Source organism: Pochonia chlamydosporia, chromosome 1 (assembly GCF_001653235.2).
Source record: "Pochonia chlamydosporia 170 chromosome 1, whole genome shotgun sequence".
NCBI lineage: Eukaryota > Fungi > Ascomycota > Sordariomycetes > Hypocreales > Clavicipitaceae > Pochonia > Pochonia chlamydosporia.
Window position 1 is genome coordinate 350,412 of NC_035790.1, and position 22,670 is coordinate 373,081.

At 48.5% G+C, this 22,670-nt stretch overlaps 9 protein-coding genes across 9 annotated transcripts; 5 read left to right on the top strand and 4 right to left on the bottom strand.

Moving 5' to 3' along the window:
- Positions 1-330: 330 nt before the first annotated feature.
- Positions 331-862, top strand: VFPPC_00054 (extracellular membrane protein, CFEM domain-containing protein; the record flags this gene model as incomplete). Its single annotated transcript, XM_018280152.1, has 2 exons — positions 331-553; positions 612-862. 2 exons carry the CDS (start codon positions 331-333, stop codon positions 860-862), a joined length of 474 nt encoding a protein of 157 aa, XP_018148062.1.
- Positions 863-2,481: 1,619 nt separating this feature from the next.
- Positions 2,482-3,918, bottom strand: VFPPC_00056 (glycosyltransferase family 32; the record flags this gene model as incomplete). Its single annotated transcript, XM_018280153.1, has 1 exon — positions 2,482-3,918. One exon carries the CDS (start codon positions 3,916-3,918, stop codon positions 2,482-2,484), a length of 1,437 nt encoding a protein of 478 aa, XP_018148063.1.
- A 1,606-nt stretch (positions 3,919-5,524) lies between these two features.
- Positions 5,525-7,048, top strand: VFPPC_00057 (acyltransferase; the record flags this gene model as incomplete). The annotated part of the gene is made up of 1 exon (XM_018280154.1): positions 5,525-7,048. The coding sequence occupies one exon, from the start codon at positions 5,525-5,527 to the stop codon at positions 7,046-7,048; it is 1,524 nt and encodes a 507-aa protein (XP_018148064.1).
- Positions 7,049-8,244: 1,196 nt separating this feature from the next.
- Positions 8,245-8,580, top strand: VFPPC_12681 (hypothetical protein; the record flags this gene model as incomplete). The annotated part of the gene is made up of 1 exon (XM_018290458.1): positions 8,245-8,580. The coding sequence occupies one exon, from the start codon at positions 8,245-8,247 to the stop codon at positions 8,578-8,580; it is 336 nt and encodes a 111-aa protein (XP_018148065.1).
- A 3,118-nt stretch (positions 8,581-11,698) lies between these two features.
- On the top strand, positions 11,699-12,754 carry VFPPC_00058 (oxidoreductase; the record flags this gene model as incomplete). The annotated part of the gene is made up of 1 exon (XM_018280155.1): positions 11,699-12,754. The coding sequence occupies one exon, from the start codon at positions 11,699-11,701 to the stop codon at positions 12,752-12,754; it is 1,056 nt and encodes a 351-aa protein (XP_018148066.1).
- A 306-nt stretch (positions 12,755-13,060) lies between these two features.
- VFPPC_00059 (threonine aldolase) lies at positions 13,061-14,176 on the bottom strand (the record flags this gene model as incomplete). Its single annotated transcript, XM_018280156.1, has 1 exon — positions 13,061-14,176. The coding sequence occupies one exon, from the start codon at positions 14,174-14,176 to the stop codon at positions 13,061-13,063; it is 1,116 nt and encodes a 371-aa protein (XP_018148067.1).
- A 733-nt stretch (positions 14,177-14,909) lies between these two features.
- On the top strand, positions 14,910-16,649 carry VFPPC_00060 (carboxypeptidase yscS; the record flags this gene model as incomplete). Its single annotated transcript, XM_018280157.1, has 1 exon — positions 14,910-16,649. One exon carries the CDS (start codon positions 14,910-14,912, stop codon positions 16,647-16,649), a length of 1,740 nt encoding a protein of 579 aa, XP_018148068.1.
- A 136-nt stretch (positions 16,650-16,785) lies between these two features.
- On the bottom strand, positions 16,786-18,922 carry VFPPC_15051 (general amino acid permease (agp2); the record flags this gene model as incomplete). Its single annotated transcript, XM_018292804.1, has 7 exons — positions 16,786-17,494; positions 17,572-17,775; positions 17,837-18,082; positions 18,139-18,244; positions 18,334-18,444; positions 18,531-18,675; positions 18,737-18,922. The coding sequence occupies 7 exons, from the start codon at positions 18,920-18,922 to the stop codon at positions 16,786-16,788; spliced, it is 1,707 nt and encodes a 568-aa protein (XP_018148069.1).
- Positions 18,923-20,496: 1,574 nt separating this feature from the next.
- Positions 20,497-22,231, bottom strand: VFPPC_15052 (FAD-binding, type 2; the record flags this gene model as incomplete). The annotated part of the gene is made up of 3 exons (XM_018292805.1): positions 20,497-20,653; positions 20,739-21,613; positions 21,671-22,231. The coding sequence occupies 3 exons, from the start codon at positions 22,229-22,231 to the stop codon at positions 20,497-20,499; spliced, it is 1,593 nt and encodes a 530-aa protein (XP_018148071.1).
- Between the last annotated feature and the right edge of the window lie 439 nt (positions 22,232-22,670).

Genomic DNA, 22,670 nt, shown 5'->3' on the forward strand with positions numbered 1-22,670 from the left:
GCGCGATGGTGGGGATCACCAATAAAACAGGCTTTTTGCCATGGACCGAAGAAGGTTGACCCATTTCTGGGTTCAATGTTACCTGTTGGGACATGGGGCGAGTCTGACTGTAATGTCAAGTGCTTGCCAATATTAATATGCACGTCAAAATACAATCTGGGTACAAAACCTCACCCAGGCTCCTCCTCATTGCCCCGGAAAATTTCTACCCCAACTTTCGTTCTTGACACTTGCTATAAAAAGCCAACGGAAGCTTCACAAGACCAGACGTTGCCATCACCCGATAACTTCATCAATTACCTGTAGCCTACTTTTGTCTACATCGCCAACATGAAGTTCATTACTCTTGCGTCTTTGGCAATGGCCACTGTAGCTGTCGGCCAGAGTCTCGCTGATCTGCCCAGCTGCGCCCTTCCCTGCCTCAATGACGCAGTGAAGCAAAGCACAACCTGCTCCGCGACCGACGTGGCTTGCATTTGCAAGAAGTTTGACGCTATTCAGGGTGCTGCTGCCGGATGTATTCTGAAGGCCTGTGGCCAAGATGTTGCTCTCAGTAAGTTCACCTTCCGCCTCCGAATTGGGGCCTCAAAACTCTGACACACATAACTCAGACAAGGTCCTTCCCGCAACTCAAAAGCTTTGCGCAAACGCCGGCAGTGGTAGCGGCACCGGCAAGCCTGAGCCTACTACAGCTCAACAACCAACTTCAACTGGCACTGTCGCGCCTGTCCCTGAGCCTACTGAAGAGCCCACGCCTACAACCGGCTCCCCAACCTCGCCTCCCGTTGTCACAGCTGGAGCCGCCGCTTTCGCCCCTATGGGCGGCCTCGCCATGTTGGCGGCTGCCGTTCTGGCATTGTAAGTGAGGAGGGATGGAGAAGAGAACGACCGTGACGCGCGGTTGTGCTCGCTCGCATTTTGGGTTCTGGAACTAGGACATGATAGACTTTCTTTTGACGTTTGCCATGATACACAACACAAGGGAGACAAGAATTGGTTTAGTAGTTGCGCCTTGTTGTGCCAATGCTTCACGTTCTTCTCTGCCGGTAAATGGGCTTCGCTCACCACTATCTGGGGGCAGTAGGGTATATTCTTCTTCTTGTCTGTATTTACTCTGGAATTGCTTGCTGTAACACATGCATTCAATTTCCAAATTTTATTCATTTTGGGCTAGAAATACGCTAGATATGATTTCTGGTGCTCGTAATAAATCAATGGTTTGGGAGTCTACACTTGGATATCTTAATTCTCTCTCTGGGTCTCAGTCTCAGTGTCATGGCTCACCCCATCTCAACGACCACCAGGCGGCACACAATCTGCCGTCCCCATTTAAAAAAAAAAAAAAAAAAAAAAAAAAAAAAAAAAAAAGGCTTTTCTAGCTTACTTGGGGGGGGAAACACCTCGCGTCGACTGTTGTGTGTTCATGTTCACATGCCCTTGCTCTCAGCATTCAACTTGGCATAAGCAATTTCATGTCGTCCGACGTCGAACAAACATGGACCAGGGTTCGGATGGAGCAGCTTCCAAATCCAGTAAATCCTCCATGGAAAGGTGGCGTTGGGTGACATCAAAAGATGGATCCTTACCAGGGGGACCGCGCTCATGTCGAACCAACAGCAACATGGGCCCCCGGCCTCCGCGATCGACAACGCTTGGTGGCGGTTTCAAGGCCAATGATGTGCAATTTGCAGGTCGCTTATCTAATGCGACCCGTTGTATGTTCTAATTGAATAAGCTAGAAGGACCACACTTCCCACGTTGGACGGTCTCGGAAAGCCGGGGGTTTACGAAGCCAAGTTTTTCGCCCATGCGCACGCCCAGGAACCTGTCAGTTCGCCCACAACGCCTCCAGAAGCTCACAACGCCTTTGTGGCGGTGGCTGCTGAATGGCCGAGGGTTCAAATCTGTGCAGATTCTATGTGTACTGACATGTGAACTGAGGTGCTTGGGGTAGAGTGCATCTTCAAGTCGAAAGCAGGAATACAGTACACGCAGCCGATGAGGCCGCCCTGCCACGCCCACCCTGCTGTTGTATGCATTGTGGTAGCATTTGACATTAATGGTGGAAGGCATCGTGTTGCAGTTGTCCAACTTTAAATTTTTCGGAACCCTATCCCAGTGGTATTGGGTCTGGTTCCTCTGGTACGGAGTACAGGGGGCTTTGCCATCACCAAAAGTTGATACCTTAACCATAAACCCCACGATCTGGGCGGCCGATGCTGCCGAGGTAATACTAAGCATGTATTTATTGACAAGTATTTTGAATTGTGTAAATATACGTCATATGATTTCTTGTCATTTCTATGTGAATAATTGAACCGTTCAACTGGGAATACGTGGTTCTCAAAATCGAATCACCAATTCCAACGCCTCTAAAGGATCATTTCCGAACTCCTATGAATATCCCCAACGCCGCTAATTTACAAAACAAGGCTATCCGTGTATTCATGTCGCCCATGGGACATCATCATTGACCATCTGCTATTGAGGCTGGTCTTTAGGCTTTGCTTCAGCCTCTTTGCCCGGTTCCTCCTGAGGTTTGTCCTTTTGTTGAGCATCACCTTCTTTGCCAGGTTCAAGTTCCTTCTGCGGTTGGTCTTTCTGAGGCTGGTCTTTGGGCTGAGCTTCAGCTTCTTGACCAGGCTCCTTCTTAGCTTCGGCTTCTTTGCCCGGTTCTTCCTGAGGCTGAGGTTTGGGCTTCACCTCAGCTTCTTGGACCGGTGGTGGTGGTTGTAGTAATTTGAGGCGCTCCACGATAATCTTCTTCTTCTCAGCTTCCGGCAGCTTGTCAAACTCGGCAACGTCCTTGTCCCACTGCGCAACGCACTCAGCGTTCCAATTGCACTCCTCCACCTGTCCATAGGCAGGATGCCTGTAGCGACGGTGCTTACTGGGCCAGTTGGATGCGTGATAGTGATGTTTCACAAGGGCGCCGCGAGACCCATGGTTGCCAGAGTCGGAGTGGCCTTGACCAGCACAAAAGGCCTCGACTGTCAAGACAAGCACCCGGCCAACTACCTTGGACTCATCCAAGTTGTGAAAGTCGTCCCACGTAACCTTGGGACCTTGCGTCACCCTGTTCATTTCTTGCAGAACAGCCGTAGTAAAGGCTGATGGTCCGGTGCCTGTGATGACTTGGTCGAAATCCAGCTCCACCTTGCCAATCGGCACGCGCTGTTTTCTTGCGACTGCTTTGAACCACTTCATGATGTTCTCAATGAGATGCAGCATGACCGGGTGCCGAGGTCGCGAAATAATGGTCCACTGGCAGAAAGATTGCGATTTTTGACCCAGAATGTGGTGGTTGCGGAATTGCGGCATGTCGACCTCAACACCAACAATCAGGTCATAATCGTGCTCATCATGACGTTCGGGGATAAAACGGTGGAATGGCTTGATGGCCTCGACATCAATATCCGCGTAGATACCGCCTTCAGCATATAATATCATGTATCGCAAAAGATCGGCTTTTATAATTCGTAGGTTGACATTTCGGTAAAACTCGACGATGTCCGGGCGATTGAAGCCATCTGGGCCGAAATGCTGCTCAACATATGTCATATCGCTGGCATCGGTAATGACCTCGTAGCGCATTTGAGGATTTTGTTTCACCCATGTCATGGCTCTTGCCGTTTCCGTGATGCCAAAGAGCAGCGGATCAATTTTCCACGTCTGCCATACCTTTTGGGGGAATGTGCTTCCTGGAAGCTTCTTCCGGGGCGCTTCCGACTTTGCCAGCATGCTGACTGGACTGGGAAATAAGAAAAGAACATCGAGGTTGAGTAAGATGATGAGAAAGAAGATGCATCCTAGGTAAATGGGAAGACATTTCCGGATCTTTTTGGGCAGCGAGACGCTCCTCAACTTGGGCAATAGAGTTCCCCGAAAGGAGATTTTGACTGGCGGCCGCTTCTCCATGGTTAGAGATTTTGGCCAGTCAGACTGGCGGTGCCTGTTTGTTGTTGATTGTGAGTTGAACTTGGAGGCGATTGTTAAATTGACTGGTAATGCCTTTCCTAGAACATGATTGGAGTTGCTACTCTTGCACAAAATGAAAGGAAGTAGTGAGTCCTAGGAACAATCAATGATGAATGGATACAGAGTCAAGCTGCGAATAAAAAAAATGACCGAGAGTGCTTTTTGGTCTTGTGCAAGTTGGCAGTCAGAATGTGGGGCAATGGAGCATTGAATTGACAGAATCAAATGCTCGTGACAGTCAAAAGGACTTGACATGACTTGACTAGACAACTCAATTGCCTGCCGTTCTCTTCCTTGCCTTGCCTTGCTTGTGCAATACACCCGAAGTCGTCAAGTGGCAATCGAATTTGACCAGACCAGACTTGACCAGATTTGACTCCAGTCAAATTGACCCCAGGACTAAATCCCCATGTAAGCTGTTTCGGGTCATGCCGCGCTTGCAAGATGCTGGCTGGATGGGTTGTCTTGCAAACCTGGACTGATTGACCTGGCCAAGTCAAGTCAAGCCAAGCCAAATTTGACTTGTCGAACCAGACCAGATTGCCATGCAGACAAAACTTGACTTTCTGCAGTCAGCAGCTCGACAAGGCACCGTCAAACGTGTGCCTTGATCGACGGCGCCATGGATGTAAAGGGTTCGTTCTCCGGCCCACACATTGTCGTCTATCCACATTCTCTCGGATGACATGGCCGTTTGTTCACATCTTGACGAGTCTTGACTCTTCCACTATCCCGGCCCTTCCAGTAAAGTCGCAGGAATCTTCCGTCAAAGGATGGTGGTGTCACTCTCGGCGGAGGCACATGAAATGGAAAAGTCATTTGATGTCCACCAACACACAGAATTGTCCATGTTGTACAAGTTGGATGCCTCGGTCTGGTCAAATTTACTCAATCAAATGCCCCGTCAATGTCGTCAAGTTCCAAGCTGCGTGTTTCACCTTCAATGTTCACCCTTCTCCATTGCTTGCTTGCTTGCCACTCACCCCCCTTGACGACTCCGATCAAATGCTTTTTGGATGGACGGCCCCGGATTTCAGTGTACTGCATGAATGTACCTGATATCTCCCCAAACTCCCCGAGATTTGTTTGCCTTGGAACCCTCATGAACAGGAACACCCCCTGTTCCCGTGGCTTGCAAGAGTTCCCACAGACACTGCCGACTCCACACACACCAGACAGACCAACCGACCTTGACTTGATCAAGATGGATACATTCTTCAATGGCTGTGCTTGGCTCTTAGGGGGTGCATGTGCTCTATGTCCCGTATGAACATTTTCGTCAGTGCTGCGACCCAGAGTAAGCTGAATGAGTTTCCTGAACAAAGCGGCACGTTTGGGATATTGCATCTACACAAGACTTGGCTTCATTCTTATACTCCCCTACTCTCTTTTCTGTCCTTGAAATTTCCTTCATCATCTGTCTGGTGACGATTCCATATACATACCCTTGAGCAGGGGTAAACTCGACTATGAATGCGCCCGCATAACCATAACGGCAGACGACAACTACTGAAAAATCGCCCTCTCAACCTGTGGGGTGATAAACATGCCAAGCCATCATTCACCAGCCATTCTAGACCACGATGGCTTCGAACCAGCCTTGCTAAACGTCGACCCCGAAGCGGCAGCAGCCGACGCGTTATGCCCAGCATCCTGGAAGCCCGTCAATAGCCTCAAGGCAACATCAAGATTGTCGAACCTCAAATCGTGGTTAACACCAGAGACGTGGACTCATCGACCGAAAAGTTTGCACCCAACCGCATACCTCGATGGCCTTCGTGGTGTTGCCGCGCTCCTGGTTTATTGGCATCACCACGTACTGTGGGTTCACAACATTGACAGGTTAGCGCAAAACGGCATTTTCGAAAACAGCTTTGGATATGGCGATAAATATCACTTTGCTGCCTTGCCTGGAATTCGAATTCTCTTCTCCGGTGGCCATTTCGCAGTATCAACGTTTTTCGTGCTCTCTGGCTATGTGCTTTCCATAAAACCGCTAAAACTGATCGAAAATGAAGACCTCGTCGGCTTGGTCAATCATCTGGGGTCAGCAGTCTTCAGGCGCTGGCTGCGTCTCTTTCTCCCCGTCGCAGCAACAATAATCCTGTATGCAACTTCATGGCACCTTTTTGGTATCTGGGTCGACGGCGGGAAACCTCAGGGCAACTGGTTTGACGAGATGTGGTTTCTCTACTGCGAGTTCAAAAACTTCAGTTTTATCTTCAAAGAGGGAGGTGTTCCCTGGCTCTCCTACAATATGCACGTCTGGTCGATTCCCGTGGAGTTCAAAGGCTCCATGGTTGTTTTTGCATCTCTCCTGGCTTTTTCGCAATGCCATCGACAAGCACGCCTCTGGTGTCAAATCGGTCTTATATTCTACTTCATGTACATTGCTGACGGCTGGTACTGCGCAATGTTCGTTTCGGGCATGTTATTATGCTATTTGGATCTTTTGGCGGTACTCAACAAGCTGCCAGACATTTTGACTCGACTTAGACCTTACAAGACGGTCATCTGCTACCATATGCTGGTCCTCGCCATCTATCTGGGCGGAGTGCCCTGCGAGAATCGTGAGGTGGATCAACTTGCTCGCAATCGCGGCTGGTACTTTCTCTCATTCTTAAAGCCACAAGCTGTCTTTGACTATAAGTGGTTTTACCTCTTCTGGGCTGCAACTCTTCTCGTCAGCTCAGTGTCAAACATTACCTGGCTGAGGCGGGCTTTTGAAGCTCGCGTCTGCCAGTACCTTGGGCGTGTATCATTTGCCCTCTATCTTGTTCATGGACCGATATTATGGACTCTAGGGGACCGGTTCTACGCAGCCGTTGGCTTTAGGGGCAAGGCGCAAATGGAACACATCCCTCAATGGGTTGATAAGTTTGTGCTACCACAGGCAGGTCCCGTGGGACTCGAATTTGCCTTTCTCTTACCGCACTTTGTCCTATTACCCTTGACATTGTTTGTAGCAGACTTTGTGACCAAGGCCATTGACAAGCCTAGCGTCCAGTTTGCGGCTTGGTTATATGCAAAATCACAAGGGGGCATGCCAAACAAGCAATTGAGATCATAGCATCGAGCAAATAGCAATAGAAATAAATACAACGCTTCACCATAGGGTCGTTGTGCTCGTCACAAATTGGGCTGCTAAAAGAGGACTAACTATTTTTACGAATCCCATGAAACCACATTCATCAATCGATCTCTTGTTCGAGTGCGACGGATATCTTCTGGGTCACCCGGCCGGCAACGAACTGACTCAGGTTGTATTACCGCTCACAACTTTCTAGGCAAGGTGCCACATTAGGTCCAGTGCCCATGCTCACACCCGGATTTTGCTCCGTTGTTCATCTTCCGCGGCGGATGGGACGGCATAGTCAATTCTGATTAATGACAGACTCTCAGCACCACGCGACAAGCTTTTGCGGCTACGATGGGCGATAGGCACAGCAGGACATCATTCACATTTCGTCTGACTCTAACTCGTTGACTCGTTGACTCGTTGACTCGTTCAACAGGCAGGCCAAAGCATGTGCCGATTTCCGCACGTTTGACCATTGGAGTTGTGTCAGTTGGGGGCCAACGTAGATTTCGGTTCAATTATAGCCCTGGCCAGTTTTCGGATGTAAACTGCCAAATTAAGAGTAGCGGCCCACCTGTTCGGTTGTCCGCCCACCTCGTGGCGCTGGCATGTGGGAGTACAGATGCTCCACGAGATACTTGGTGTTGTGTCTGTGGGTTTGACTGAATAACCCGCATACCCAGTCAAGCAGGCAATTTACGCATACCCACAGGTACCCCTGGTAAGCCGCTATCAGACGTTGTCATCGGCGGTTACTCCGGTACGCCTATAACACCAAAAATACCTTGCAGAGGACGAAGGATGCTGAGTGGGGATAACAACTTGGCCCAGGAAGCAACACTCATCCAATCCGTCGTTGGTGAGGACTGAAGAGTGGCCAACCTCTTGGAAGCACAGCGAGGCCGGGCACAGGGCAAATTGCACAGATACCAGCACACACTCTCACTCGGTCCAGTATCCTTGTTCTGCTTGTTTTCAGCGACCTGCATGCTTATCTATGACATCCACATTCAGCTGCCAAGGTAGCTGGAGATTGTCCCCAGCGCTCCAACGCTCACTACCAGTGATAAGAGCGAAAGAACTGTTGGTCCTCCCATTGCCCTGCTCTGGGGTTCGCTTAGTCGCAGTTGGATGAGTAGTTCCGCGGAGAGATTGCCAATCTTACAAGCTGCATAATACCAGACAACATGCTCATACGAGACACACAACGGCTAGCTTTGGCAATCGTGCTGACTGTCGTATTGCTCTACACTTCTTGGGTGTATTTCGCTCGTGGAAGAGAGCTTCAAGACTTGGTACCCCACGGTGCGGACGACTCAGTCAATGACGATAAACCGCCATATACGCCGCCGAATATACCAATTCCTCTTCCTCACCCAGATGCCGACCCAATCGACGACTCTACTAGCCAGGAAATCGCCTTACAAGAGCCTCAAATAAACGGCAACGACATTGCGCATCGGACTGAGGGCATAAATCAGGGCGAAAATACTATGCCGCCTTTGCAGGAAGTAGTCAACTAGAAGGAGATTTAGGCGCAGCGGCAAATGATTAGAATATTAGTCCCGGTTTGGGAATATGACGCAATTGACGGAGTTGATGCCACTAGCAAATTGATTAACGTTCTAGGCGCTCTTTGGCGTTTAGTTGCTCTCTATAGATAGCTCTCCCTATATAATAATAATGATTGAGTTGTTAGTGTCTCATAGTAACTGGGACGTGAGATAATACCGAGGGCAGATCACAGAGTGAAAACTGTACACGCTAGAGGGTTCTCAAAGCATGCGAGTTCCCAAGATGACATGAATCCTCAAGGGTAGGAACCAGTGCCAAGTTGCATTCTGATTCTTTTCCCCTGCCAAATTTCCCCATGAAACATTCTATTCCTTCCTTTCTCGGCTTGCTTTGTCGTCAATTGCCCGCGCTTGTCCTGTTATAAGTGCTAACAATGCCCCTGAGAGTTTGGGACTGTGATTTGAATGGGTCAGCATTGGGGAACTGAAACTACTAGCATTACTAACTACCGAGACTAGCGCAATTGCAAAACAAATGTCATCATGAATATACAACACAGTAAGAACATCTTATAAGGAATTCTCCATAATCTGTGTGTCCTCTATTGCACATAGTTTGTATATATCTATAGGCTTATAATGGTATGGGTTTTATTTGCTTATTTGCTTCTTTAGTGTGTTAATAGTCGTGATTTGGGTTTGATGTTGTCAACGGATACAAGTAAGACTATCTCTCTGCATCAGTCAGTGGTTCTCTCTTGCAGAGGCAAATAGGCTGCCGGCTATTACCTTCAGATACTAAAGTGGAAAAGGTGCGGATAAAAGCATAGACTGCGTAATTGCCGCATATGCTACTACAGCGGTAGACTTGGTTCGTGACTGTTATCTACCTAAGAGCCATCGTACCATTCCCAGATTGGTACACGCAGAGTGTTGTTTCTATCTCGGGATCAAAGTCGATAGAGACCGTAGTAATGTCTACCCTTTTGCCAGCATCCGCCTAGATGTTTGTCGCTGGTGTTGTCTAATCAGCGTTTGGATACTTCTGACACTTTCTGCGTTGTACAGTCACCAATCCATTTATGCCAGTTCATGACAACGTGTGTGCTGAGTTTAAGGGGCGCCGCTGGCAGTCTGTGGCTCATCCCTCTAATCTCGGGTATAAGTGGCCATTCTCCGTTGTTTCAAATTGTACAATCATGTACCCCTGCTATTGATCCCAGGAGGGGGGATCAAAACATATTCCAAAAGCCACACTTCAACTGGTATTATCTGTGATTTAGCCTATTGCATGCCCTGTATGATCTGTCTCATTATAGACTGGGATTAGTTGTTGGGTCTGACTGCTGCTCTAGCTTCAAGGATGATATACACTCTTGCATGCGTATCAAGTTTAAGATGCACAGTTGCCGCCTTCAAACCTGACGTTGAGGTGTTCTGAGTGTATATCAAGTAATATTGCTAGAGATAAAATACGGACAATGGAAAAAAGTGTCAGGCAATGTGTAGTTATTAGCCTACAGAGCACACGTAGTGCCACAAGCAGGGTACTTCAATATAGCCTGTAAGCAAGCAAGCCATGGCTTGGATAGACAGCCTAATTTACGCGGCCGATCATAGAGCGCCGGCAAGAATGTTCCGACTTTAACCATCCCACAAGATTGCTAGAAGAAATACTGTTGCCTTTGTCGGGTGAGTCTTCGCAGTCTTCCACACGGCCAAAAAGTGCAATACCCTATATCACTTTGCCTGATGCTCTCCTGCATTAGATGTGTTGTCGCTAGGATATAAAATATGCAGTTATATAATTAATGTGTCTATTTTCTTAAAGATGTGGTTGTTAAGTCTAGATTTGCGTGGGTTTTAACGTACTATGTGCACTATGAGTTCCTTCACACCAAGAACGGTCACCGAACGTGGATGCCACTCGCAGCGACCCCAAAATTCGTTTCGAACAAACAGAGACTCGTTCAAAACGCCGAGAAGTATGAAATATGTGCTGAGTAAAGTTCAACCCTCAGATCGACCGCCAGTCGTGTTATTGAGTCAATTTGGTGAGTTTTCCAAGGTCCCTATAAAGTGGTGTATCTGCTTCTTATACCACAGTAACGCGTGTGTACTTTTTGCACCCGAGTTACTTCTATTTGCATGTCCCTGCAAGAATGTGCAATAGGTCTCGAGGCCAGACGATGGACTCTAAGACGCTTTTGTTCACAAACTCTCTTTGAACTTCTGCAAAACAACGGGATATGCTTTCATGCACTGGTAGACGCCTTTAGGCACCAAACGAGGCAGCCGATGTTGCAGTGACATTGCGGGTCGGAAGCTCACGAGCCTGTTGGTGTCGTTGGAGACCGATTGGTACAAAAACATACTTGTAGATTCATGTTTTGTCTTGCGCTACAAAATATTTCTATTTCGCTTTTCTGCAGTGGCAAGTTAAGTCATCAAGCTAGCTCGGAACGACTACCCTGGATTAGGTCAAGTCAACGACTTTATTTATTTTACTGTAATTAGTGACGTGACTATTGGGGAAGTAATTTGACTCCTGGCTACAGAGTAAACCAGACAGAATGTCACCGAGGAAATGGCACCCCGCTTCACCAATATTGAAATGTGTCACACATGCAGCTTTATAGCGCATGGGAGTGCTTCGCTACAAAGGTTCATACTTGACAAATGGGTATAAGATGGCAAATGTAGGTTTCCTCGGATACAGAAAACGTACTCCTGCTTGTATCTACATACAAGGACTAAAAAAGAGCCAGAATTGTCGCTTATATCGAGTCGACTGCCTCGGCAATCTGCCTCTCCCCTCACCAATTGACCCCATACCCCACACTCGATCCCTGAAACGGCTCCGGCCGCACAGTCCGCCCGACATCCCGGTTCCGTGCATGGGGACCGGAAATATGTCATATAAGCTGTCATTCCAAGCCTAGAGATGCAAAAAAAATTGGACAAATTATGAATGCCCGTTGACTCATCCTACACAGGTCAACGATTGTAGGACTCTGACGTGGTACCGATACAACAAGCGAGCGCCGGGTGTTCTCGAATCCGCCATTGACGGGACAGACACTACAAACCGATCTTAATAACACGCGAGTCTACAAATAAATCCACCATGGCACAGAAAGGACCAATTACCACGTCATTTACCCAGCTCATGGGCATCAAGCACCCCGTTGTGCTTGCGGGCATGGCGCATACTTCGGGCGGAGAACTCTCTGCTGCCGTTTCAAATGCTGGCGGCCTGGGAGTCATTGGCGGTTTGCAATATACGCCCGACCAGCTTCGAGAAATTATCGCGGAAATGAAGGCAAATTTTAAGCAGCCAGATCTGCCTTTTGGCATTGATCTCGCGCTCCCTCAAATTGGCGGAAACGCACGGAAAACGAATCACGATTATACACACGGGAAGCTGGAAGAGCTGATTGATTTGACTATTGAGAGCGGTGCAAAATTGTTTGTTTGCGCCATTGGTGTTCCACCAAAGCACATCATTGAAAAGCTTCACAAAAATGGAATCTACGTCATGAACATGGTCGGTCACCCAAAACACGCTGTCAAGGCCCTAGATCTCGGTGTCGATATTGTTTGTGCGCAGGGAACCGAGGCAGGCGGTCATACAGGAGATATAGCAAGCTCAGTTCTAATACCTGCAGTCGTTGACGTTGCCAGACGATATAAGCCGCCGATGCTTAAAGGATCCTCAGCCTTGGTTCTCGCCGCTGGTGGCATCTGTAATGGCCGCGGCGTCGCAGCAGCTCTAATGCAAGGTGCCTCTGCAGTTTGGGTCGGAACTCGTTTTGTGGCATCTGTCGAGGCCAACAGTAGCAACGACCACAAGCAGGCCGTGGTGGATTGCGATTTCACCGAAACGGAGCGAACACTCGTCCTGTCCGGAAGGCCTCTACGAATGAAGCCCAACGACTATATTAAGCGGTGGAACCGGAACCCTCAACAGATTCAAGATCTGTGCAACCGCGGCGTCGTGCCAGTCGAGTATGATCTGGAAAATGGAGCTGAGGACATTGATGTGCCTCACTTCATGGGTCAGGTGGCAGGCTCGATCCGCCGTATCCAACCGGCCGGTGAAATCGTGCAGGAACTTGTTGACGAAGCCGTTGAGATGCTGAGAATGGGAGGAACATATCTGAATGGTGGCAGTAAGCTATAGAACTGGAACAAAGACTGAACACCAGCTCAGTAGCGACTGTGATGACCTCCTAGTCTAACCGCATGTACAACACAAATCCATAGCGAATACACATTGGGCTTTTTATCGGCTTGGCCAATACACGACATTTCTGTGAAGAAACGAGATGAACTCGAGATCGGAGCCGACGACCAGAACCGCTAATTATCACCTACTAGGACGATGAGAACCGAGGAACATCTTGTTCTAATACAATGTATTGTTTGGGTTACACGCTGCCGTTACCTGGACCGAAAATCTATGTTTCTAGTCTACCATCTACCAGGTCTAATTAAACTCGTTCATCCTCGACGTGCTGCCATATCCATTAGTTTTGTATGTTGAAGTATAGTCTGAAGGCAAGCTGCTAGTGATCTGTACCGCCTGCGCTATTGCCTGCTTCAGGTTTTCGATTGACTCGTCGCTGATCTGATGATGCATGGCAATGCGCTCGTCCATCAGTCTAACATTAAATTTTTCGCATTGTTCCAGTAGAACGCCCATATCGATTTTCGACCGCTTTGCGTCTATAAAAAAGAAGTTTGTGTCAACTGGGATTTGAGGCACGACTCCGAGTTTCTTGAGATCCTGCTCCAATTGCTTCGTCTTTGCATGGGTCTGAGCCATCGTCGGCCATACATCTCTCAACGCGACCAATGCTGCCGCCGTCAAAACGCCTGCCTGGCGAATTCCTCCTCCTTGCTGCTTCCGCAGCCATCGCGCCTTTTTGATGTTTTGTTTGGTGCTTGCAAGAACTCCACCGATTGGAGCACCGAGGCCCTTGGAGACGCACATCGAGACGCTGTCAAAGTATTGACAATATTCGTCCAGACGAAGACCGGTTGCGGCCGACGCGTTCCAAAGACGCGCGCCGTCGCAATGGACCATGATGTTGTTTGAGTGGGCAAATTCGGAGATTCTTTTTATTTCATCCAAAGGCGTAAGAACACCGCCGATGGTAACTTCCAAGCTGATGACCTTGGTAGGCGCCGTGTGGATGTCGTCGCCAAGAACCACCCAATTCTTGACGTCTTCCAAAGTCAAGTACAGGCCATTTTGTGGATGAACTGGCGTAACCATCGCTTGTGACAAGACTGCCAATCCTGAACCCTCCTCTGCATACACATGAGCTCGGTAGTCGCAAAGAATGGAATGCGGAGGGCCTTGGAGATGCACCCGAACCCCGATTTGATTGCCCATTGTCCCCGAAAGCACGAACAAAGCGTCTTCCATGCCAGTCAGCCTGGCAATTTCGCTCTGAAACTCGGTAGTCGTGGAATCTTCTTGGTACACATCATCACCGAACGTTGCACTCGCCATAGCTTCAAGCATAGCCTTTGTCGGGACAGTGAAGGTATCGCTGCGAAACTCGTTCGCTGATCTGAGGGATTCGGAACTCGCCATATTGTCTGAAGACACCAATGTTGTCGTAACTGGTCAGATTCGACGTAAAGAGTTGACATATAGTCAGGTACGGCGAGGAGCAAAGTCGGAAATAAAAAGATGGCATGTCATTTCTCTACCAAGCAATTCCGTACTTCAAACTTGCGATGTACTTTATGTACATGCTCATTCCGAAGTCGCACTGTACAGTGGGCCGCTTCATGTACCCTTTGACCCTCCATTTCGTATCTTGACGACGGATCCATCAATTTGATCGGAGCTGACCCAGGCTATCGCAGAGGTAACCTGTTGTGACTGATACCGTCACAAGCTGTCATGGAAATGTCGCCGCCCTCCCTGCAAGCATACGAGAGGCGACATTCCGGCAAATACAAACCAACAGTTGCCAAGTCCACGACATTGAGGCCCGCTTTACGGAGAGACATGGAGGGCGTTGATGAATCTCAACCTCGCGGGGAAGCGACATGGAGCTACTCTCTCCGCTCGTCAAGGCTACAAAAACACCGCAATTAATCTCGTAATGAAAATAAGCCCATGGTCGGATGAGCGGTTGTTTTACTGACCCAGCCCGGGTGAATGGAAGAAACTTCACATTGTCAAAAGTCTTGGGACGAAATCAGGATTGATGGTTATGTTCCCACTAGTTGCCTCAAGCCACAGCCAAAGCACAGCGAATTTACATGTTGAATCGTGAGGTTCCCTAATTTCGCCACATCACACAGCGCACAAACAGATGGAAGCGACAAGATCTCACGGCCAAACAGCTACTGCTGGTCGTGGACTGCTAGGGCTCGCAGCCATTGCCTGCCTGGCAGGTGTCTACTTGAGCTTGTTCAGCCATCCTTGGGACATCCTCTCTGGCATCGACATAGGTTTATGGCCATTCGGTGGTCTTGATAGCACATCGAGGGCAAGATTGCCACTTGGAACTTGTGAACAAGTGGAGAGGTTGACCCCCAGGCTCACGGACGTTGAACGATTCATCGCAACGACTATTGAAACCCAAGCTTTTCAGGAGGAAGCCATTGGAAAACTATCTAATATCATAAAGATCCCTTCGGAGAGCTATGACGAACTAGGCACCATTGGCGATGACGACCGGTGGAACGTGTTTTACGACATCGAATCGTTTCTGGTGAATACATACCCCAAGGTGTTCCAAACCGTGCAACTTGACCACGCAAACACGCACGGCTTAGTTTTGACGTGGAAGGGTACCGTTCCAGTTACAAAGGCCAAACCAATCTTGATGTTGGCACATCAAGATGTGGTCCCAGTGCTTGCAAATATGGTAGGGGATTGGAAACACCCGCCGTACGAGGGGCATTTCGATGGGGAGTTTATCTGGGGTCGAGGCGCCACGGACGACAAAGGTTACCTGATATCTCTCATGGAGAGTCTGGACCTTCTGATCAAGAGTGGCTTCAAACCGCGACGAACGATAGTCTTGGCGTTTGGATGCGACGAAGAAATCAGCGGCGAAAATTGCGGTCGTCCCATATCAAACCTCTTGCATGATAGGTACGGCGATGACGGCATTTACTTAATCATGGATGAAGGCTCCATGGGAATTCAACGAGAGTTCGACCAGTCTTTTGCAATGGTCAGTGTTGCTGAAAAAGGCTACATAGACGTCGGGATAAATGTTACCTCATATGGTGGGCACGCATCAGATCCGCCAGATCACAACGTCATCGGCATTCTGTCCGAGATTGTGACGACTATAGAAGCTAATCCGTTTCCTGGGACGCTTACGACAAGAAATCCCATGTTTGGCTTTTTGGAATGTGCCGCCGCGCATGCACCACATGCTAGATTCCCACCTGACCTGCGAAATCAACTGCCTCTGGCTGCCACCGGAAGCACAGAAGCTCAACAACGGGCATTGAAGGACCTGGAGAAGATGAAGTATTATTTCAGGACTAGCCAATCAGTGGGCAAGATCAATGGAGGTGTCAAGATAAATGCAATCCCCGAAGAAGCCTCGGTCTTGGTCAATCTTCGTCTCAGTGTCGAGTCGTCTGTTGCTGAGATCCAGGCCCATTACGAAACGCTAATCCGACCCATTGCCAGAAAACATGACATGGCCATTGAAGGATTTCATGCAACACGCAATAACTCTATTCGCCACAAGATTGCATTATTTGGTGTAGATGCTTTGGAGCCAGCACCAGTCTCACCACCGACAGCAGAAGCCTTCAAAATTCTCGCTGGAACCATCAGGCACACCTTGAAACCACTGGAAGGAGACAAGGACTTGATAGTAACTCCTTATCTAATGGCGGCCAACACAGATACGAAATTCTTCTGGAAGCTCACTAAGAATATCTATCGGTTCACACCCATCAATCTGCAGCACAACCTGAACCGGGCGCACACAACTAACGAGTTCATCCGGGCTAGTGAGTTTGTGAGAGAGCCTCTTTTCTTTGCTACATTGATCTTAAATGCAGATGATGCCGCAGCAAAGTAGTCAATCGCTCGTTGATTCTAAGACATTGGCGTCATTTTCTCTCATACTAGAAACTGCAATAGACTACATATGGCCAAGCTACTCGATCAAAACGTGACCCTTTAGTGCATTCACACCCTGTCAACCTGTGAAGAGTCTATTCGAAAAAGCTGTTCAGATACCCAGAAACCTTGCCTCGCTTCGGTGGCTCGTACAGAGCCTCATATAGATCAATATCCCGTTTCGCATTTCCAACTTGCAAGTCTGCAGTCCCAGGGCGGACGTAGGTCGTTCTTCGAACAAATTTCCACCCCAAGTATGCCACAGGGAAGAAGCCAACCATTATATAGTTGGTGAAAAACGAAGTTGTGTCCCAGTTGCCGTGAATGAAAACGTCGTATCCCAGAACAAGTGCCATGATGAATGTACCAATAAGGGCATACCAAGCCGCGTATGGCTGAAGGTAGCCTCTGTATGGAAGGGTGCTTCGGTCGACACCTTGCTTTTTAAGTGAGGCGTAGAAGTGAAGATACGTCAACACTGTGCCAAAGTAGTTGAGTAAATATGAAGCAGTGCAGAATCCGACAAGATACTGCAGAACGTTGGACGACGATTTACCCAGCTGTAATAAGGAGAGAAGAGAAAACGTGAGTGCTACCGCGACAGCATAGACTGGGACTCCGAACTTGGTACATTTTGCAAAGATTCCAGGGGCCTTTGAGTCAATTGCCATTCCGTGGAGAGTGCGAGCGGCAGAGAAGACAACATTATTTCCCGCGGAGAGTACAGAGGTCATGATGAGTGCATTTACCAAATCGGGTACACCATTGATGCCGAAGTGAACCATGGAAATTACGTAGGGAGACCTGTTACGTCGTCAGCCTCCGACAAATAATAAATGCTAAATGCCGACTGAGAGCTTCAATCATGTGGATGAACTCACGCCGCGCCAGTGCCTTTCTGGTCTCCTTCAATATAGCTCGCCAACAGCTTGTCATTGTAAGGAATAACAATTCCGACGCAGAGGGCGCCGCCGATGAAGAAGAACATGAGACGCCAAACAAACGAAGAATAAGCCTTTCGCATCAATCGACGGGGGTTTTCCGCCTCTGCTGCCGCCATGGCAATAAATTCTGGCCCGACCATTCTGGCGATTAATTAGTGCGCGTCATTCTGGGTATGATTGCATAGCAAAGGACTGAACTCACGTGAAAGATCCTTGGATCATGCAGGACAGTATTCCGAGGAATCGCCCTGTGTCTCCAGAAGCAAGATGCTCGACAAATGCCCCAGGACTATTCCAATAGCGAAACCCATATGCATCCCCTCGCGGATTTCCTCCCACCATTGTGATAAAGGTGTACATCATCAGGCCGAGCATAAGAAATATTTTGAAGATCGACATGTAAAATTCTGACGTGGCAAACCACTTGACTGCAAGCCCGTTCAAGACACTGGACAACGTCGTTAGTCATACTATAAAAGCTCTCGGAAGTTGGCAAAGACGAACGCGTAGATGATGAGGCAGACAAAGACAACGACAGGGATTGGAATCTTGTCGGTCCAGTAGGTAAGAAGGACATTAATAGCCGTAATTTCGTAAGGGACGTTGAAGGCTTTGCGTTGAACAAAGTTAGCTCTGCCATAGTGAAGCCAAGCCAAGTCAAATCATCACTGCTTTCCCACAGTATCATGTGTAGCTTACCCATGAGGAAAAAGTAGTTCCAACCCATTGCAAAGCTCAGCGCATCATCTACCCAGAATCCTGCCAACCGGACGAACGGTGACGCGATGGGCAGATACGTGACCATCTCAGCTGTTGATTGCTTGTTAGTTATACCATTTTCACTTCTCCGACTCCCAGGACAGGTCCTGTGCTGTCTATTGTAGATAGACCCTTACCGAAACATTGATTCACCGCGAGCATGATCGTCCCGTACAATACAAACCCCAGAAAAAGGCCAGCCGGTCCGCCTTTTGGTAATGACGCACCCATTTGCACAAAAAGTGCTGATGAATCGAGGAGCATTAGCTTGTTGTGGATCGACTGAGGCATAGACAGAGCAGTTCAGCAAAGCATTCTTACATGTACCAATTGCCCCTCCTACCGCAAACAGTTGAACTTCTTTGCCGCCAATCCTCCGTTGCAAGTTCTGCGATCCTGCGGAAATGAGTTCCGCTGAGAGTGCGGCCTCGCTGGCCGTGCTCTTATGATCAATATCATTTTGCGGTTTATCGGCTGCTTCCGAGGGAGGGTTTCTATCCTCGGACCTGGAGGACCGTGAGCTCCCCATTTTCCGTTACTGGGAGGTGACCTGATGGAAAGTGTCGTATATTATCTCGAAGGTTGATGAAGGAAGATGTTCATAGAGGCGAACAACTTCACGGGTGTACCAAGATAATCATTCTATCTAAACCCAATGCACACATTTAGCACCCCATCATTTATAAACAGATTCCGCCGCCTTTCCGCAGTACTCAACTCCGCATCGGGGGCAACTTGTGTACTTCTGTAGGCTTGGCATGCACTGTGCAAGATATAAGCACGGAGTATCACAGCCGATATTGGCATGTCATCACGCTAAACTCCAGAGCGCCACAATGTTGATCTTCCCCAACCCCAGGTTCTTACAACTTGCCGCCAGATACGCTGGTGGATGCATGATTAGCCCCTCAACAGCTCGTCCAGGGCGACTAGGATTGCTTATTTCCGGCCACTTTGATGCACGTCAGGGCATAACGGGTATTGTTTGTTACCAATACCCCGTCTCGTCCAGAGACATCGACATCCAATTTATTACTTCATGCCTAGAGCGCTGCCTCCACAGTGGAGTTGGCAAAGCTGAAGATAACTCACAAGGGAGGGGACATGGTGTTTCTTGATCCCCTTCATGTTAGATTTCCGATAACCAGCGCATAACCCCTGCTCTCCCCGCGTTTCTGAACGGGGTAAGCTGTTTGTCTTCTTGCGATATGCCTCTGTCAGGGTTTCTAAGGGGCTGGATATCCCGGCCGGTGTTTGAGAGATGACGATAAGACAATTGAGGAGCCAGTGTTCTTATCTATCTGCGTCGCAAGTTGGCTCGTCGGGCATTTTTTCAAACCCCAAAGATAGCAAGCAATGCGTCATCGGAGACGATACTGCTGCGAAATGGCCTCTTGGCATTGGGGAGGTGTCCGGTCGTCCAACTGATTTTTTACTACTTGGCATCTCGGGTCAGGTCGCATTTGATCCGAGTCGCCCATTATGTTAGGCTCTTGTCGGAGACTTACTCGGCAGATCATGGGGTTCTTGACTTCACTTTCATTATTCAGGAACCAGCTGCTCGATACGCGTCGGCGCGAATTGCCCGAGGGCCAGCCAAGTTCGCCCACTACGATGTTGCATGCTCTAGGGTAGCCCGTGGATGTGGCATGCTCCGTTACGGCTTCGCGAGATAACTTGACCCTAGAGGAATTAAGAGCTATCTCAATAGTTGCTAGAAAGGCGTTGTGGCTATTGATCTGCTTGACTCTTCTTCCTATTCGGTGTGATAATAAGGCAGATCGTAGCAGGGTCTTGACATCCGAGCCTGTCTCCCAACTGGAATCATCATCAACCACCATACCGTGTGCGTTGTTATGGCGCATGGCATCCAGGCGAGTCAAGATTCTCAGACCTATATGCGGAGGAGATTGCGAAAGTAATCCCGTTTGTCAGCGCGAACCAAATGGCCAGTCAACTGCCAGACCAAACTTCAGAATGCAAATAGTTTTCTGTTGCCATTCCTGGCAATGAAGTTGTTGACGGGTCTTATAGAGACTGTTGCCAATAAGCGGAATTCATGAACCTTGATTGTGACTACTGGGTCTTATCAATATTAATCAGCTATCGACTAAATTTAAACCCCCCTTGTCGTTCTGAGAAGAGACCATTCGGGTCATAGGCTTCATGAATACTTTGGAGTCTGGAATAAGTGGCCTCCCCATAGCTTTGCAACACGTCCTGGCCATCCATCGCGTCATTCATAAATATCGGGTTATAACTGGATGCGTATTGTCAGTTCGAACTAAACATGACGTCTAGTAACAGGAAACGGTATCTCAAGGACGCCTGGACGAGACACTCACCTCAAAAATCCCAAGTCTCCCGACTTATAGTTTGTTGGGTAGATTCCTGAGTATTTAGATTTGTGTAAATCATGCTGTGAGTTTACCAACTTCGCAAAGAACTTTGGACAAGCCGCATCGCATAGAGGACTAAGCCACGCAATGTCATATTCCATCCAAACACGGTCTCCGTGCTCTGGTACAAGTCCAAGGGCATTGGGGCCGCCATGCTCTAGCGACGCCTTAGCAATACCGTGAGGCATCGGCTGGATGGCAAATGAGAACAGTTTAAAGTCGAGCAAATCCACAACTGCAGCTTCTGTAGCCTTTGCAACAAGCAGATCGAAATGATCACTCAAGAAAGAGGTCATTTTAGCAGCTGGCATGTTTGGGAATGTGTTTTCCCGAATCTGAAAGCGTAGGCCTTTCATATCGCCACCCAAAACTTCTTTGGTTAGGTCGCTATAGCTTCTTGGCTTTGTGTCATCGGAGAAGCTTGAAATAGCGTCGAACTCATCAAACACCCCAGGAGGAGGGTTGAGTCCGTCATAAAAGAAGAACACAAGTGTCCCAGGTACATTTATACCCAGTGCAGAAAAGGAATTGAATGTAGGAATTATAGCCGCCTTTGGATCTGCACCTTTGGCAGTGAAATTCGTGATGGCAGAGAGAATTTGCTTCCGTTTGTCTGCGGTGTATGTTCGGACACCACCCCAAACGGTGCCATTTTGACCGATATCGTACGTCTTAAGCAGCATTTTTGTTACAACAGCATATTGATTACCACCACCCCGTAGAGCGAAAAACAGTTCAGGATGAGATGTGGAAGTCGCCGTCACAATTGTGCCGTTGGCAAGCACACATTCAAAGCTCACCACATTGTCGCATGCAAATCCCTGAATGGCATGTAAGTTGTAAAGTCTCCGAGGCAGCGATAGCAACTTTCAGCTTACATATTGTGCGGACAAGTACGAAAGTCCACCACCAAGCATGAAGCCAGTGACACCAACATCACCTAGCCGGCCACCAACAGCGGTTTTACCTAATGGCTCGAGGGCGGAATATACGTCCTCCCATTTACACCCAGCGCCCACTTCGACTGTTTTGCCATCTTCAGATGGGATGGCATACTGCGAGTTTGGTCTAAACGCGATTAGAAGCCCTTGGTTTACATTAGAGTAACCGAGATTTGGGTTATGCCCACCGCTTTTGAGGGCAAACTTAACGGAAGGATAGGCGTTCAAGACTTTAATAGCGAAGGAGACTTGCTCGGCATTATATGGGAAAAATCCGCAAGTAGGTCTGTTCTTGGAGCTCGCAGCATTCCAATAGCTAAACAATGCACTGTTGTAGATTGAAGCATTGGCAATCGTGTCGACAGCCTGTGGACCAATTGGATCCCAAATGAGTAGGTTGGGAAACCTTGAACGCAGCGCTGAGCAGACTGCTTTTGTGTCATGAGAAGATGCCTCTATGAATGGGCATAGAACAAGAGTCAACCAGAGGAAGCGCATGCTGGGTTGTCTGACTGCTCTTTGCTTTGGAATGAAAGTTGTCAATAATCTTGTCTGAAACAAAATCGAAAGAGGCAGACAGGCGGGTGTATACCCCCAATACTGTATTGTTTTCTTTTCCAAACCTCGGCTTGAAGCTGGCTGACTTGAGCCGGGCTACGCAAATATATGAGAGCCAAAGACATCATGTGAACGGGCTGTAGTCCGTCTTGTCTCGGGCATCTTTATTGCTTTTTCCGGCACACCGGAAAGACAAACTTTTCTCTGCTTTCCTTCTACTTCACTCAATGCCCATTTGCTGGTGGATCCTTCTATGAAGCGTCAGTTGAGGTGGCAGACCCGACATGTTGACCTCTTTGGATCACAACGATGTGGAGTTTAATGTTGGATCCTGGACAAATGGGGCCGCTGCGGAGGTCTGTGCAACTGCGATCGAACA